The sequence below is a fragment of the Hibiscus syriacus genome, unplaced genomic scaffold (genome assembly GCF_006381635.1).
Source record: "Hibiscus syriacus cultivar Baekdansim isolate YM2019G1 unplaced genomic scaffold, ASM638163v2 tig00110450_pilon, whole genome shotgun sequence".
NCBI lineage: Eukaryota > Viridiplantae > Streptophyta > Magnoliopsida > Malvales > Malvaceae > Hibiscus > Hibiscus syriacus.
Genome location: NW_024062743.1, coordinates 5,507,440 through 5,520,487, shown reverse-complemented (window position 1 = coordinate 5,520,487; position 13,048 = coordinate 5,507,440). Strand labels below are relative to the sequence as shown.

The following is a 13,048-nucleotide window of genomic DNA, read 5'->3' as shown; positions in this document are numbered from 1 at the left end:
TAAATTCCAACATAAAATTTAATAACAAAAAATCATTCAAAACCTTTCAAAAACATTTTCCAAATCAAAAATCAAAAGTTTTTAACATTATTTTCATTTATCGAAAATCCGGAAATTGACCCGAAAACCGACCCAGACTTTTGGACGTTACAATTATGTTCATTTTATTTGTGTTATGTTGACTACCTCACTAAGCTATATAAGCTTGCACTTTCTTTGTTTCACCATTTCATAGAAATAAATTTGATAGCTTTCCAATTATATTTAAGATGTTGTAAGTCACTTTCAAAAAATTTAGTGTAATTTCGTTCTATCTAAACTCCTAAATGATGGCATATGTCTCTGTTGTGTAATTAATATGTAGCTATGATTCTATGTTATTTAGTTATAAGTTTGGAGTTTATGTTGGCTATGTTGGGTGTGATAATGAAGATAGAGCCTCAAGTACCATGGTGATGAAACGTGAGCTCTTTCGAGTATGTTGTGAAATCACAAGGTAAATGCACTTGATATCATGATGCATGATTTAAAAATATAATTCATATTATCTTAATGAATTAAGATATTCATGAATAGGTTGATTACAGGGTGTGCTCATGAATGAATAATTTATGTGATTCCTTGAATGTTTTGTAAATATAATGACATTTTTAAGCCATGAAATAATAGCTAAGATAAGTTATGTTTAGAATGCATGATTTGGTTTAATTTTTTTATATGATATGTATATGGATAATAAGCATGATCTTGAAAGTTTGAATGCTTAGGTAAATGTCATGTTTCTTAAGTGTTTGGATGTGTTTTCTATTTATTTTAATTACAACTTGTTATGTGAAAGTTAGGACAAGTTTGATTAAGTTTTATGTATGATTTAGACAAAATGACCATTTAGTACTATATAACCAGTAATGGTACTCACCTTAGGGTATCGGTACCAAAAAGTTAATAATGTTTATAAAATTCAATTTAGTCTTAAGTTGTATCTTTTATTAGATTACAATTGAATCATGTGAACTATTGTATGTTGTATGTTTTTAAGTTTGTGTAACTCTTATATGTTATTAATATCACACAATTATTGAATTAGAATAAAATATCAAATTACAATAAAGTCCATAATAAATCCACAATTGGTACCATAAGTTATGAAAGGGTAAATTACATGCTTAAATTCATCTTAGACTAATTTGTAGTATTTATGTGACTATTTACACTTAGGTCTTTAAACTTTTGAAAAGTTTAAATTTGATCCTTAAGCGAGATAACAATATTAGACTAAGTCTACGAAATTACGCAATTATTGAATGTCAAGGTTTGTTAAATGAAGGATTCTCATAGTTCTAACATTTTCAGATAAGACCTTGAACATTTAGAAAATTTTAGTAAAGACCTTAAGTGTAGAATCAACTATGATTTGATTAGTGAATAATAAACATGATGTTACAATGTGGAATTTTGATGATTTGATTCTATTTGATGTTTAAAGCGATACTATGTATGATTTATAAATATTTGATTTTGGTTTGAGTTTTGACAAAATCCCTGATCTGATTTTCGTCTAGACCGAGTTGAGGGTGTTACAAGATTTGTTAAACTCTAGGTGTGAATCATAAATGAATCGGTTAATAATGGGGATTGGATTTGTTAAATAAAATTTGAATTTAATCGGATAGGAATTGAATCCAATTATTCATATGGAAAGAGTTTTTGAGCTGTGAATAAAAAAAGGAAGAACTAGAGATATAATTGGACCATTTCTACTTTGAAGGTTTTTTTTTTTCTAAAATAGAAGAAATATATTCAAATGCCAATGGCGTCAAGAAGCACGTCGTTTGAAATACATTTCGATACATGAAAAAAATAAACCAATGAGGATTGATCCTCGATAAAGCCCATTAAACCAAATTATGAGTAACGCAGTTGGCCTCCTAATTAACAAATTGCACCTTGAGGTTTAGATTGCCTGTCATGAACATGCATGTTTCATTGAGCATCAATCCAATCACCAATATGTCATCTCTTGGATTAGCTAAACAATTGTCAATGAAGATGACATCACCTTCAATGATAAGATTTTCCCAGTCGTTTTTGGTTGCCATACGAAGTCCTTCTGTAAAACCAGTCACCTCAACCGATTCAGCCGAATGTGTGCCTTCTAGTCTTGTAGCCATTCCCCCACCACTATTCCTAGATGATCTTGTGTTATAACACCAATTGTGGTTGCATCCATGTTGGGTGGAAATCCCTATCCACATTAACTTTCAAACTCTCGGCCTGGGGGTTTCCATTGCTTCCTTCTCGTTCTGCATGGTTGTTGAGGATGACCCCCAAGACTTTGTTAGTTTGTTTGAAGTTCATCCCTAGGAACCAAGCAACATTGATAATATCTCCCGGATTTTGACGTTTCCCATCGTGGACCCATTTGTTTCTTCTATTCCAAATATTCCAAATTAGATCGAAGAATTTGTGAATCCTTCTCGATCCAGTCTTACAACAGTATTTTTAATCCAAGATTTGCATGTTGTTGCGTGATCTTCAAAGCAGCTCCTGTCAAGCCCCGTTAGCCTCAAAGATTTCCTTGTCTTAGGGCACTCCTTTAGAGCATGGATGTTGGTCTTCATCTCTTGCGAGCATAGAAGACCCAACCCCGAACCTAGTCCTACCGCTATAATCTTATTTTTGGTGGGCAACACTTCATGGCAGAGTCGCCAACAAAATAATTTGATCTTTGGAAGCATTGGGAGTTTCGTGATTAACTTCCAAATCGAAGAAGGATCTCAGATAATCCCCGCCTCCTTAAGTAACCAATTATAACCCGATTTGGTGTAACAAACACTAGAAATTGTGATGCTCCTAAATGAGTTGGTCCCCTAAAGTTGCTGAGAAAATAGTGCCCAAGATTTGTTTTGTTGTGTTCCGTGAAGATATGTTGTACCTTAAGTGCATGCCATCTTGGAACCCCGAGAACCATGAAATCCTTATAAAGGATTAGTTGATCAACAATGTTGTTGTAGATGTTATTGAAAACCACCGATTTTTATCTACCAAGTGCCTGTCGTGAATTTGTGAGGGGCTATCAATGTCGACTCTTCAAAAGTATCCATTCTTATGGGCCTCATTTGCTTTAAAGATACATGTCCACGCGAATGAGGCTCTTGCTCCCAGCTTGGCATCTAGAAAATTGGAGTTGACAAAGTACTTCGCTGTAAAAACATTGGATAAAGAGAATCAAGACAGTGAATAAATCTTCAAACTTGTTTCTTCAACAACGCCAAATTGAAAAGCTTCAAGTCTCTAAAGCCGATTCCACCATCTTTTTTCGCTCTACATACTTTGGTCCACGCCACATGTGCCCATCCCCGAGCATAGCGCTTCCCTGACTACCAATAAGCACTCATATAAGAGGATTTTGTCTCTAAAAGCTTGCGTACAAACAATACATATTAATAAGAAATCAACTCTAATCCTTGGACCCCATAGACCCTATTGATGAAGTTTGGAGCATTTTTGTGAAATAAACATTGGATTAGTGTCATGAAGTAAAAAAAGAAAAGAAAAAAAAAAGAGTGGATTGAAAATTTTAAGATCCAATGGTCATCAACGATCGATGACGGTAATCGACGATGACTGAAGATGATAAGTGGCGACTAACAATGAGAACATTGTTTGGATTTAAGGGTCAAATTGATATTTTATATAAAATTAAGGTATTAGATTAATATTTATCTAAAACTCAAGATTAAGTTAATTAACTATTTTTACTCAAAAATTAACAAGAATTAATGATTCAATGACTAAAATAAGACAAATCAAAACGAAATTGATCAGAACATAACTGTTTTTAAAACTAGTAAGCAAATTAAGTTTACCTATAATTTAATTATCATTTTTCTCAAACTATACCTTACATGAAAAATAAGGGAAGGCAAAGTTCAGACTTATCTACTTTGCGCTCTGTTTCCTGCCCCTCTGCGCACTGCAACTAACAAAAATTCTTCCACTGCCTTATCTTTTCATCACCCTTGGAAACAATTCCCCAAATCCCCACTCTACCCTACCGCCATGGGAGAAGACAAAGCAATTTTACGCTTCCAAACCATCCCAGGCCTTACCCCTTTGGGAACAACGAAGCCCGATGACTTTCTCTGTCGAAACGCCCCCCTCACTTTTAATTTCAGTAACCGCTACCCCAGGGGCACTGCTCGTAATTTCGCTTCTCTTTCCATGGCAGAGAGGAGACAACAGCAACGGGATTTCGCGCCTTCTCCAGCTCAGCTACTCAACCACCCTTTGGCTTCTCTAGCTTACGTCCCCAGAGACGCTGCCATTTTCGCAGCTGGCGCTGTCGCTGGTGCCGTCGCTAAAACCGTTACGGCTCCCCTCGACCGAATCAAGCTTCTTATGCAGGTTAGGGCACCTACCATAGTTTCCACATAAAAAAAGAGTATCGGTTAGTTTGTTATTTAGTTATCTCTTAACAAAAGTATAAATTTCGAATAAATTACCACTAGTATGGATAATTTAGCGTGTTTTATTTGGTTGAGAAAATTAATTGTTTTATGGAATTCAGAATTGTACTCCCTCTGTCCTGATTTTATTGTCACGTATTTTTTTTTTTAGTTTTAGGGAGAAAATGATAATTTAGTTTTTGAAAAGTTCATTTTTGTTTCTGATGCAAAACTAAGAACAAGGGTAGAAAATGAGAAATAACTTGTACTAATTGTTAAATTTTTCAAAGTGATAATTTCAATTGGATAATTTTTCGGAATTCCTTTTCCTTTTCCTTAACTATAAAGTTCGCATGCTGAGTTCATATTGAATTGCTTATGCTTTGGTTCTGGGGTTAGATGATAGTATGGATGTATTGATGGCTAAATCTTCAGAAAACACCCACTTTGCCAATGATTGCATTGAGGTCTTTAAATCGGAAAAGTTAAAGAATTAAATTCTAAATTTTTAATGCAAGGATGAAGTCTCAAATTTTATTCAACTACTAGGACTTGCAACATATTTTAACTTATTTAAAATGATTTTTCCCTTGGCAGACTCATGGCGTTAGAGCTGGGCAAGAGAGTGCAAAAAAGTCCATTGGTTTTATTGAGGTATGTTTTTGGTTTATTTTTCTAGTTCTGAGGTATCTTTGGAAATGTGTGTGATTCTTTCTTTGCTAGCTGGGATGGACCGCCCCCCCCCCCCCCCCCCGAAAATTTAAACTTATCATATTTTAGATTTTTTATCTATGTATTTTGTATTGAAAATCTGTTTTTACCCCCTTGAAGTTTTATAAATTCGTCCCCTCTTAAAATTTTAGAAGTTCGCCCCCCTAAAGTAAAATCTTGCGTCCATCCCTATTTTCTAGTATTGGTAATTATATGTTTGTTGAATTTTAGCTGATTAAGGTAGTTTTATTGGATTATATTTTAAACGTTGGTTAATATTTTGGAGTGAATTGCAGGCGATTGTATTGATTGGGAAGGATGATGGAATTAGAGGGTACTGGAAAGGCAATCTTCCTCAGGTTCTTTGCAACTTTTTACTTCATTTCCTTATTCTGAGAATAGATTTTGATAATGTAATAGTGATGGTTTATTAAGCTGCCTTTGATATAGATTTATTACTGAATGGTTCAGGTGATAAGAGTTGTACCTTACAGCGCTGTCCAGCTCTTTGCTTATGAAACTTATAAGGTATTAAATAAAATGCATAACCTAATCTTAGTATCATACTTATTCTGTGTCCCTTGATGGATTTGGTCTTTTAATTTCCATGTCCCATCGAATTCTAGAAACTTTTTGAGGGAAAAGATGGTGAGCTATCTGTACTTGGAAGACTTGCTGCTGGAGCTTGTGCCGGCATGACATCTACTTTTGTAAGTGATGCAATAATCAAGTTTTCTCATATTTCTGTTCAGTAGAAATATTCCTTTATGCTTCTTGCTTTTTGGCTACTGACTGTACTTATTTACGTACTCTATAATGGGAAAATCAGAAAGAGTCTTTTGTTTTATGGAGAAATTATTTCTGCAATTCAAATTTGTCCATGACCAACTAAATTTGGTTTTTGGATTTTTTTTTCTTCATTTTTCCCTTTGGATGAATCTCGGTTTCTCTCATCAACTGCTCTCTATGTTTTACTAATTTCAGTCTTTCACCGTTCCGGTTCTTTCTTCTTATGTAGATAACATATCCATTAGATGTCCTAAGGCTACGCTTAGCTGTCGAGCCGGGGTATCGGAAAATGTCTGAGGTATGCCAACTCTCTCATTGTTACTACATGAAGATCACCGATTTTTTGGAAGATAAACCTTAACTGTGCTCTTTCCAGGTTGCCCTGACCATGTTGCGGGAGGAAGGTTTTGCATCCTTTTATTATGGTCTTGGACCTTCTCTCATAAGCATAGCTCCGTATATTGCTGTGAACTTTTGCATATTTGACCTGTGAGTCCCATTGACACTTGGTAATAACATCATATGAAAACCCAATCTTAAATTTGTGTAAAAAATTCTTATGATTATAACAGTGTGAAGAGGGCTTTGCCCGAAAAATATCGCCAAACAACTCGAGCATCTCTACTGACAGCGGTAGCATCAGCTGCTGCAGCTACCATGACCTGCTATCCTTTAGACACGGTGAGAAGACAAATGCAAATGAGGGGTACTCCGTATAAATCAGTCATGGAGGCCATTCCGGGTAAGTCGACGATATTACTTGTATTGTCATGACTGATAAGTAACCTAGTCGATATAAAATGTACCGAACTTCATTGGCATTTGCCATTTATAACTAGAATCCTGCATACTTTTTCTCCCCGAGTGCGAGATATAGCTGCATCGACTTGGGTATATTAGAATTTGACTGTTGTTAATTTTCTAACTATCAGTATTCACTATCGTCCATGCTCCATAGTTTTGGTATTATGATATCAAGTCAGGATTCTTTTTTCATTTGTTCAGTTCTATTGTAGGAAAAAAGGTTAAAACTTTGGCCTCGATGGCTTCAGTGACTTCAACGTATTCTTGCTTGTGTAGGTATTATTGAACGTGATGGAGTTGGTGGCTTGTACAGAGGATTTGTTCCAAATGCATTGAAAAACCTTCCAAATAGCAGGTTCACTTTCATTTCTTTCCATGATTTTTAACAATACAACGTTTGTGCCATTTTCATTATACTCGGTTTAGAGCTGGAATATCTTGAGGTATTAGTTCAGTCAATTTCCAATGCTGATAATGCCTTGCATGAAAACTATAAAGATTTTCCATGTGAACTTGGTTGTATAGGACCCATGTAGGAAATAAACTGAAGTAGCTAACATATCATGATTTTGGTAGTCAAAGTCATCATGTCTATTTAATGAACAAATTCTAATGAATTTTAAGGTTTAACAACATTTAAACCTATCAAGTGGCCTCAATAGTCGATGAGAATGTTGTTCTTCCTAGAGGTCCTATGTTCGAGCAGTTGCTTCTGCTGGGTGTATACATTGTCAATAGGTTAAGAAAGTTGTGAACAAATATTATCTCATAATCATCCGCTTCACTGACATCTGTTACTTATTTCGACTGCAGCATTAGGCTTACCATCTTTGACATTGTCAAACGTCTGATAGCGGCGAGTGAAAAAGAGTTGCAGCAAATTGTGGATGAAAACCGCCAGAAAGAGAAGCAGGAAGCGAATATTGTGCAATCCTCATCCTCATGATGTGCAAGTCATCTCATTTTTTATGTTTGTTGGCTGTATCCAATTTTTGTACGAGAGAATACTTTCAGCTGGAGTTACCAATTGTTTCCGCCAATTAGGGATCATGTGTATGCTACTGAGAATTGAAAGCTGCCATTCGTTTTATTATTTTTAGGTGGAACCGCAATTTAAGTTCCACCATAATGATACACAAACTGTACGATTGCACTAGAAATATCATATTTTTACTTCATCATTCAGCTTCACTCTTTTTTGCATATACAAATTGTTTGCAGTATTCTCCTGCTAGAGGAAGCGCTAAACCCGAAGCAGCACACACTATTTTTGGTAAAGGAGACACTTCTAAAATGTTAGAAAGAGAAAAGCTTATAAAATTTTAGAAATAGACAAACCTATAAAATTTTACGAAAATAAAAATATATAGTAAAAGATTTAAAATGTATAATAATTTTAAATTTTCAAGGCGACAATTATCCCCTTCCACTCCCTCATTCTATCTCTGTGCACCACGACTCAATATCCTTATTTCCAATAGGAACATCCTTGTTCTCAAATATGGCATATTAAAGCATAAAACCAATGGCAAAACCTATGTATTAAAAGATTTAATTGATCTTTTTTTTTTAAATGAAAAGAGAGAACTAAAGAAGATTACAGCACTATAGCAGTGTCATTATGCAAAAAACAAGAAACAGAAACGGGAGGGATAGCATATCTGGCGGCACCGAATGGCATGGCCCATGCAATCTTCGGTTCGCTTCTCGTGGCGTATAGGAGAACTGCAGCCTCCAGGGACGAGCAATTAATTCAGCCAAGTGGGGAATCAAATGAGAACTGCCGTCCATTACTTTGCCTCGACAAAGCAAATCATAAGCTTCCCGGTTATCGGTTTCTACCACCGCTGCTTTAATTTCCATATCCCAGGCGACAGACAACCCCTCAAAATACCCCATAGCTCAGCATCCAACACGGAACACCTTTCTAACGCTTTCGAGAAGCCCACAATACAGTTGCCATGTGAGTCACGTATGACTCCCCCACACGTCGCTAAACCAGTCGAAGAATTACGAGCTCCATCAGAATTTATTTTGAACAACCCGGAGTGGGGGAATACCATTTGACAATTTCTCGACACGTATTCGAACCTCTACCAGTACCTCCATCCATGGCTTCACGGGCTCGAACAGATTCATCACAAAGGCGCTTCCCTCGCTGCACTATACCTTCAGTCTCTGTGAAATCGGGGTCGAAAATGAATCGGTTCTTCGCGTCCAGAGAGCCCAGAGGATCGCACCAAACATTAACTCCCACTCATTGCCATGAATCGGAAAATAATCAGGATCACTCAAATTTTTTTGCAGCCACTGTTTGATATCCATGGTGAGAAATTCGAGAAGCCGGTTGGGCTTAACCAGACCCGACCAAGTTGCAAAAGCAATATCACATCCGCGCCGAATGTGGGAAACAGATTCAACACCGGAATGACACACCGTGCACTCAGCATTATCAGAAATATGCCTCCTTGTTCTTTCTTCATTCGTTAACAGCCGATTATGCCCAATCAACCAGAATAGCATCTTGACTATCGGTAAACCCCTGTAACGCGATATAATCTTCCACAGGTCCGAACACGCATCAGAGGAAGTTCCCAATCGGTGTTCATAAGCACTGGCTATGGAGAAACGGTGGTTCTTCCCCCATTTCCAAGGCGGTCTATCATCTCCCCCAATAATCTTGGGAGGCAACACTGCTGCAATTGAAAGCAATAACTCATCCGGTAAAAGGTCCCCCAAAACATCCCACCTCCGATCCCCTTCCACGCCCACCATGAGAGCAACCGGAGTAGGTTGAAAAGAGAGATGATGCACCTTACAATGGTTCATGAGAGGACCAAAATGACACACCCAATCATCTTTCCAGAAAGTCCACAGTATTCCCATTTCCGAGCCGCCATCTAATCCCCGAATACACCTCTGGCCAAATAAGACTTAAACCCCGCCAAATACGAGAACACCCCGGGCGAATGAGGGAGTCGGGGAGAATACCAGTCCATTTATACTTGCATATATATATATATATAGATATGATTAATTTGTTTCCTACGTTGAAGGTTATGATTTCAAGCCCGTTTTAACATAATTATTTTTAATTTAAAAAGGTTAAATTAAGCATTTAGTGTTTAAACTATCAGTTTCGACATCTTTTAATACCTATATTTTTAATTTTTTCAAAATCATATCTAACTTTAGATTTTCAAATGGTTGTCCCTTTTTCCCATATATATGGGGTAAGGAGGAGGTAAGATGGTAGGTTACCCCCAACTTTAGATTTTGTTTTGTTTTAATATCTTATTATTAAAAAACTTAACGGATGATTTGACGTGGCACCTTTTTTGTAAGTAAATTGTATCATTCATCACTCAACTATCTTCTCACACCTATTTTGGTTACTAAAGTTTAAATTTTTTAATTTAATTACTTAACTTTCAAATTACTCCTAATTTAATCACTCTAACCTTCAAATTTAATTTTTTATTTTAATTATATATTAATAAAAAATAAATAAATAAATAATTCATATCATAAATTATTAATAAAATAAATTAGAATGATTAAAATAGAAGAAAATTGAAAGTGGAGTAGTTTAACTGAAAATATTTAAATTTTAGTACCAAAATTAGAGCGAGAAAATAGTTAAGTGATTAATGATGTAATTTACCCATAAAAATGTAATATCGTTAAGTTTTTAACTGTTAGATACTAAAATGAAATAAAAAATAAATATTTGATATGTTTTCAAAAAAAATAAAAATTTAAATACTAAAACTGATCAAAATAATAATTTAGATACTAAATTTTACCTTTAAAAATTTGAAAATTATAGATAATTTAAACATTATATTTATACGCTAAGAAAAAGCTTACCCGCGCATTGCAGCATTGTTCACTCCTGTCACGTGTCACAGGGAGTCGTTCATATCTATTCAACAAAATAGCTTAACGAAGTTAAAAGGGATTTGATTTAATTTTTTGTGAATTTTTAAAACTAATTTTAATTTTTATAAGAGTTAATTGTATTTTATGTCTTCAAATTATAGCTTTTAAATTAAAATAGTCCTTAAATTTTTGCATATTCCAATTTCATCCTCAACCTATGACTTTTATTCTAAATTAATCATTAAACTTTTAAACATTCTAATTTCATCCTTAAACTATTAACTTTTTTCTAAATTGGTCCTCAAAATTTTGAACATTCCAATTTCATCTCCAAATTCATCTAAATATGTAATTAGCTTCAACCATAGTTTAACCTAAATTTTGTTTTTTCAAACCTATAATAATATAACTTGGCCTAAGGATTTTATTAACAAAGGATGTGATTAGTATATACATAAAGTTTGGGATGAAACTGGAATGTTTAAAAAAGTTTGGGGACCAGTTTAGAATGAAGGTTAAAGTTTGGGGATAAAATTGAAATATTCAAAAGTTTGAGGACTAATTTAGAATGATAGTCATAGTTTAAGGATGAAATTGGAATATTTAAAAGTTTAGAGACTAATTTAAAATAGAGTCATACTTTGAGGACTGTGATGCAATTAACTCTTTAATTATTTTAAAGTTCTGAAAATTTTATTTTTTTCTAAAATTATGTATCTTAAATTTTAATACTTTTAAAATATTTATAATAATTTTTTTAGGATGGCGATCTTTTTAACAGTGTGTAAATATATAAAATTGAGTTTGTTAATTTAGTTAGAAATTAAGATTAAATCGATGAAATGTATAAAATTAACAATAAAAATATTAATATAATTATTTTGAAAAAGACTACCGTTATTTTGTAAACTATTTAGCAGAGAATGATCAAAATAATTACGATTTTTTAAATAATAAAGTTAGCTTACGGATGATCGATTACCTCAAAAAGTTGAGTAATAAAAACAGAAATCAATCAATAAATGGACGAGTATCTAAGAAATTCAGCCTTCAGTTTCAAAAAAAATTAAGTAGTTTTGGAGATAAACTATTCATAATATTTTTTTATCATTGATAATACATACACATTCTATAGATGCAACTTGTGTGAACATAGGACCTTAAGAGAAAATAATATTCATTTTAATTACTAAGAATGTATAAAAAAATCTTACATAACCAATACAAGATTAAAGATTTGATATTTAAAAATTATTAAAAAATTATATAAATTTGAATTCAAGTCAATTCATTATATGAAAAAGTATTTCCAAATTTATAAAATAAATTTAAATAAAATACTGTAAACCACTTTTTTCTTATTTTTAAAATTATCTTTTATTTTTCAAAAATCATTTTAAAACATTTTAAAAATTCAAAAAAAAATAGTTTATTTAAGCGATAAGATATAAGTAACGAATTTACCTATGAAAGTGTTTAATTTTTTAAAATACTTTATAGATATTTTTAATTTTTAATTTATATAATTCATTAAGTTATGCTTGATGTTTTAACTTTTAATTTTTTAATTAATTTTTTAATTTTTAATGTTTTTAAATTTCAAATTATTTTTTATTTTTAAGATTAGATAAGTTCTTAAACTTTCAATCAAAATTAATTAAGTCATCGAATTTGTTTGAAATATCAATTATGTCTTTAAAATCGACTAGTAATTCAATCTAATCTCTTGGTCAAATCATCATCTGTACATAAACCATCACATCTACATCATATATTATCATGTTAGTATAATAGACTATTAAATCAACACCATTAATTGCTATGTTAATATTATATCCGTCAACATCGATTAAAAGAAAAACTAGTACAATTAAATAATTTTAAACAAAATTAATACATCTAAAAAATAAAAATAACATTATTAATTTAGATTTTTTTTCAAGGATAAAACAATTTTTTGACCTAAACTAAATAATAATTATGATCATTGGCTATAAAATGTTACTTTGTTGAGTCACTAGATTATTAAAAGTTACAAAATAGTCCCCTAATTGTATGATATTGCTTTGTTAAGTCTCTCAACTATTAAAAGTTACAAAATAGTAACCCGACTATTCATATATTCTAAACTCATCATTTTTCGTTAAAAAATTAGTGGCCTTCTGAGCTAAACGTTAACTTGATTGTTGTGATGTGATAAAATCTTATCCAAGAATCGTTTGAGTTGTATCTTTAGATCGAATCTTTGTTTATATTACGCCATCGAGCCAATACTTAAAAGCAACGACGATGCCAATAGACCATTAAAATATGATTTTATCATATCTCAATCAGTATGTTTACGCCTAGGTTAGACGATTGTCATTTTTTTAACAGAAAATGACGAGTTTGAAACATATGAATAGTCATGTGAT

The 13,048-nt window shown here is 33.0% G+C and overlaps 1 protein-coding gene across 1 annotated transcript; it reads left to right on the top strand.

Annotated features, from left to right (window-relative positions):
• The first annotated feature begins 3,922 nt into the window (after positions 1–3,922).
• LOC120126061 (probable envelope ADP,ATP carrier protein, chloroplastic) lies at positions 3,923–7,822 on the top strand. Its single transcript, XM_039144362.1, has 10 exons — positions 3,923–4,407; positions 5,046–5,102; positions 5,456–5,518; positions 5,631–5,687; positions 5,786–5,869; positions 6,178–6,246; positions 6,325–6,437; positions 6,521–6,690; positions 7,029–7,107; positions 7,566–7,822. The coding sequence occupies exons 1-10, from the start codon at positions 4,063–4,065 to the stop codon at positions 7,696–7,698; spliced, it is 1,170 nt and encodes a 389-aa protein (XP_039000293.1). The 5' UTR covers positions 3,923–4,062; the 3' UTR covers positions 7,699–7,822.
• Positions 7,823–13,048: the final 5,226 nt, after the last annotated feature.

Excerpts from the sequence above, each read along its gene's own strand:
- LOC120126061 (XM_039144362.1), top strand. The coding sequence starts at position 4,063 with ATGGGAGAAGACAAAGCAATTTTACGCTTCCAAACCATCCCAGGCCTT. Across the intron at positions 5,688-5,785 it reads TTGCTTATGAAACTTATAAG|AAACTTTTTGAGGGAAAAGA; the intron begins GTATTAAATAAA and ends ATCGAATTCTAG. Across the intron at positions 6,247-6,324 it reads GGTATCGGAAAATGTCTGAG|GTTGCCCTGACCATGTTGCG; the intron begins GTATGCCAACTC and ends TGCTCTTTCCAG.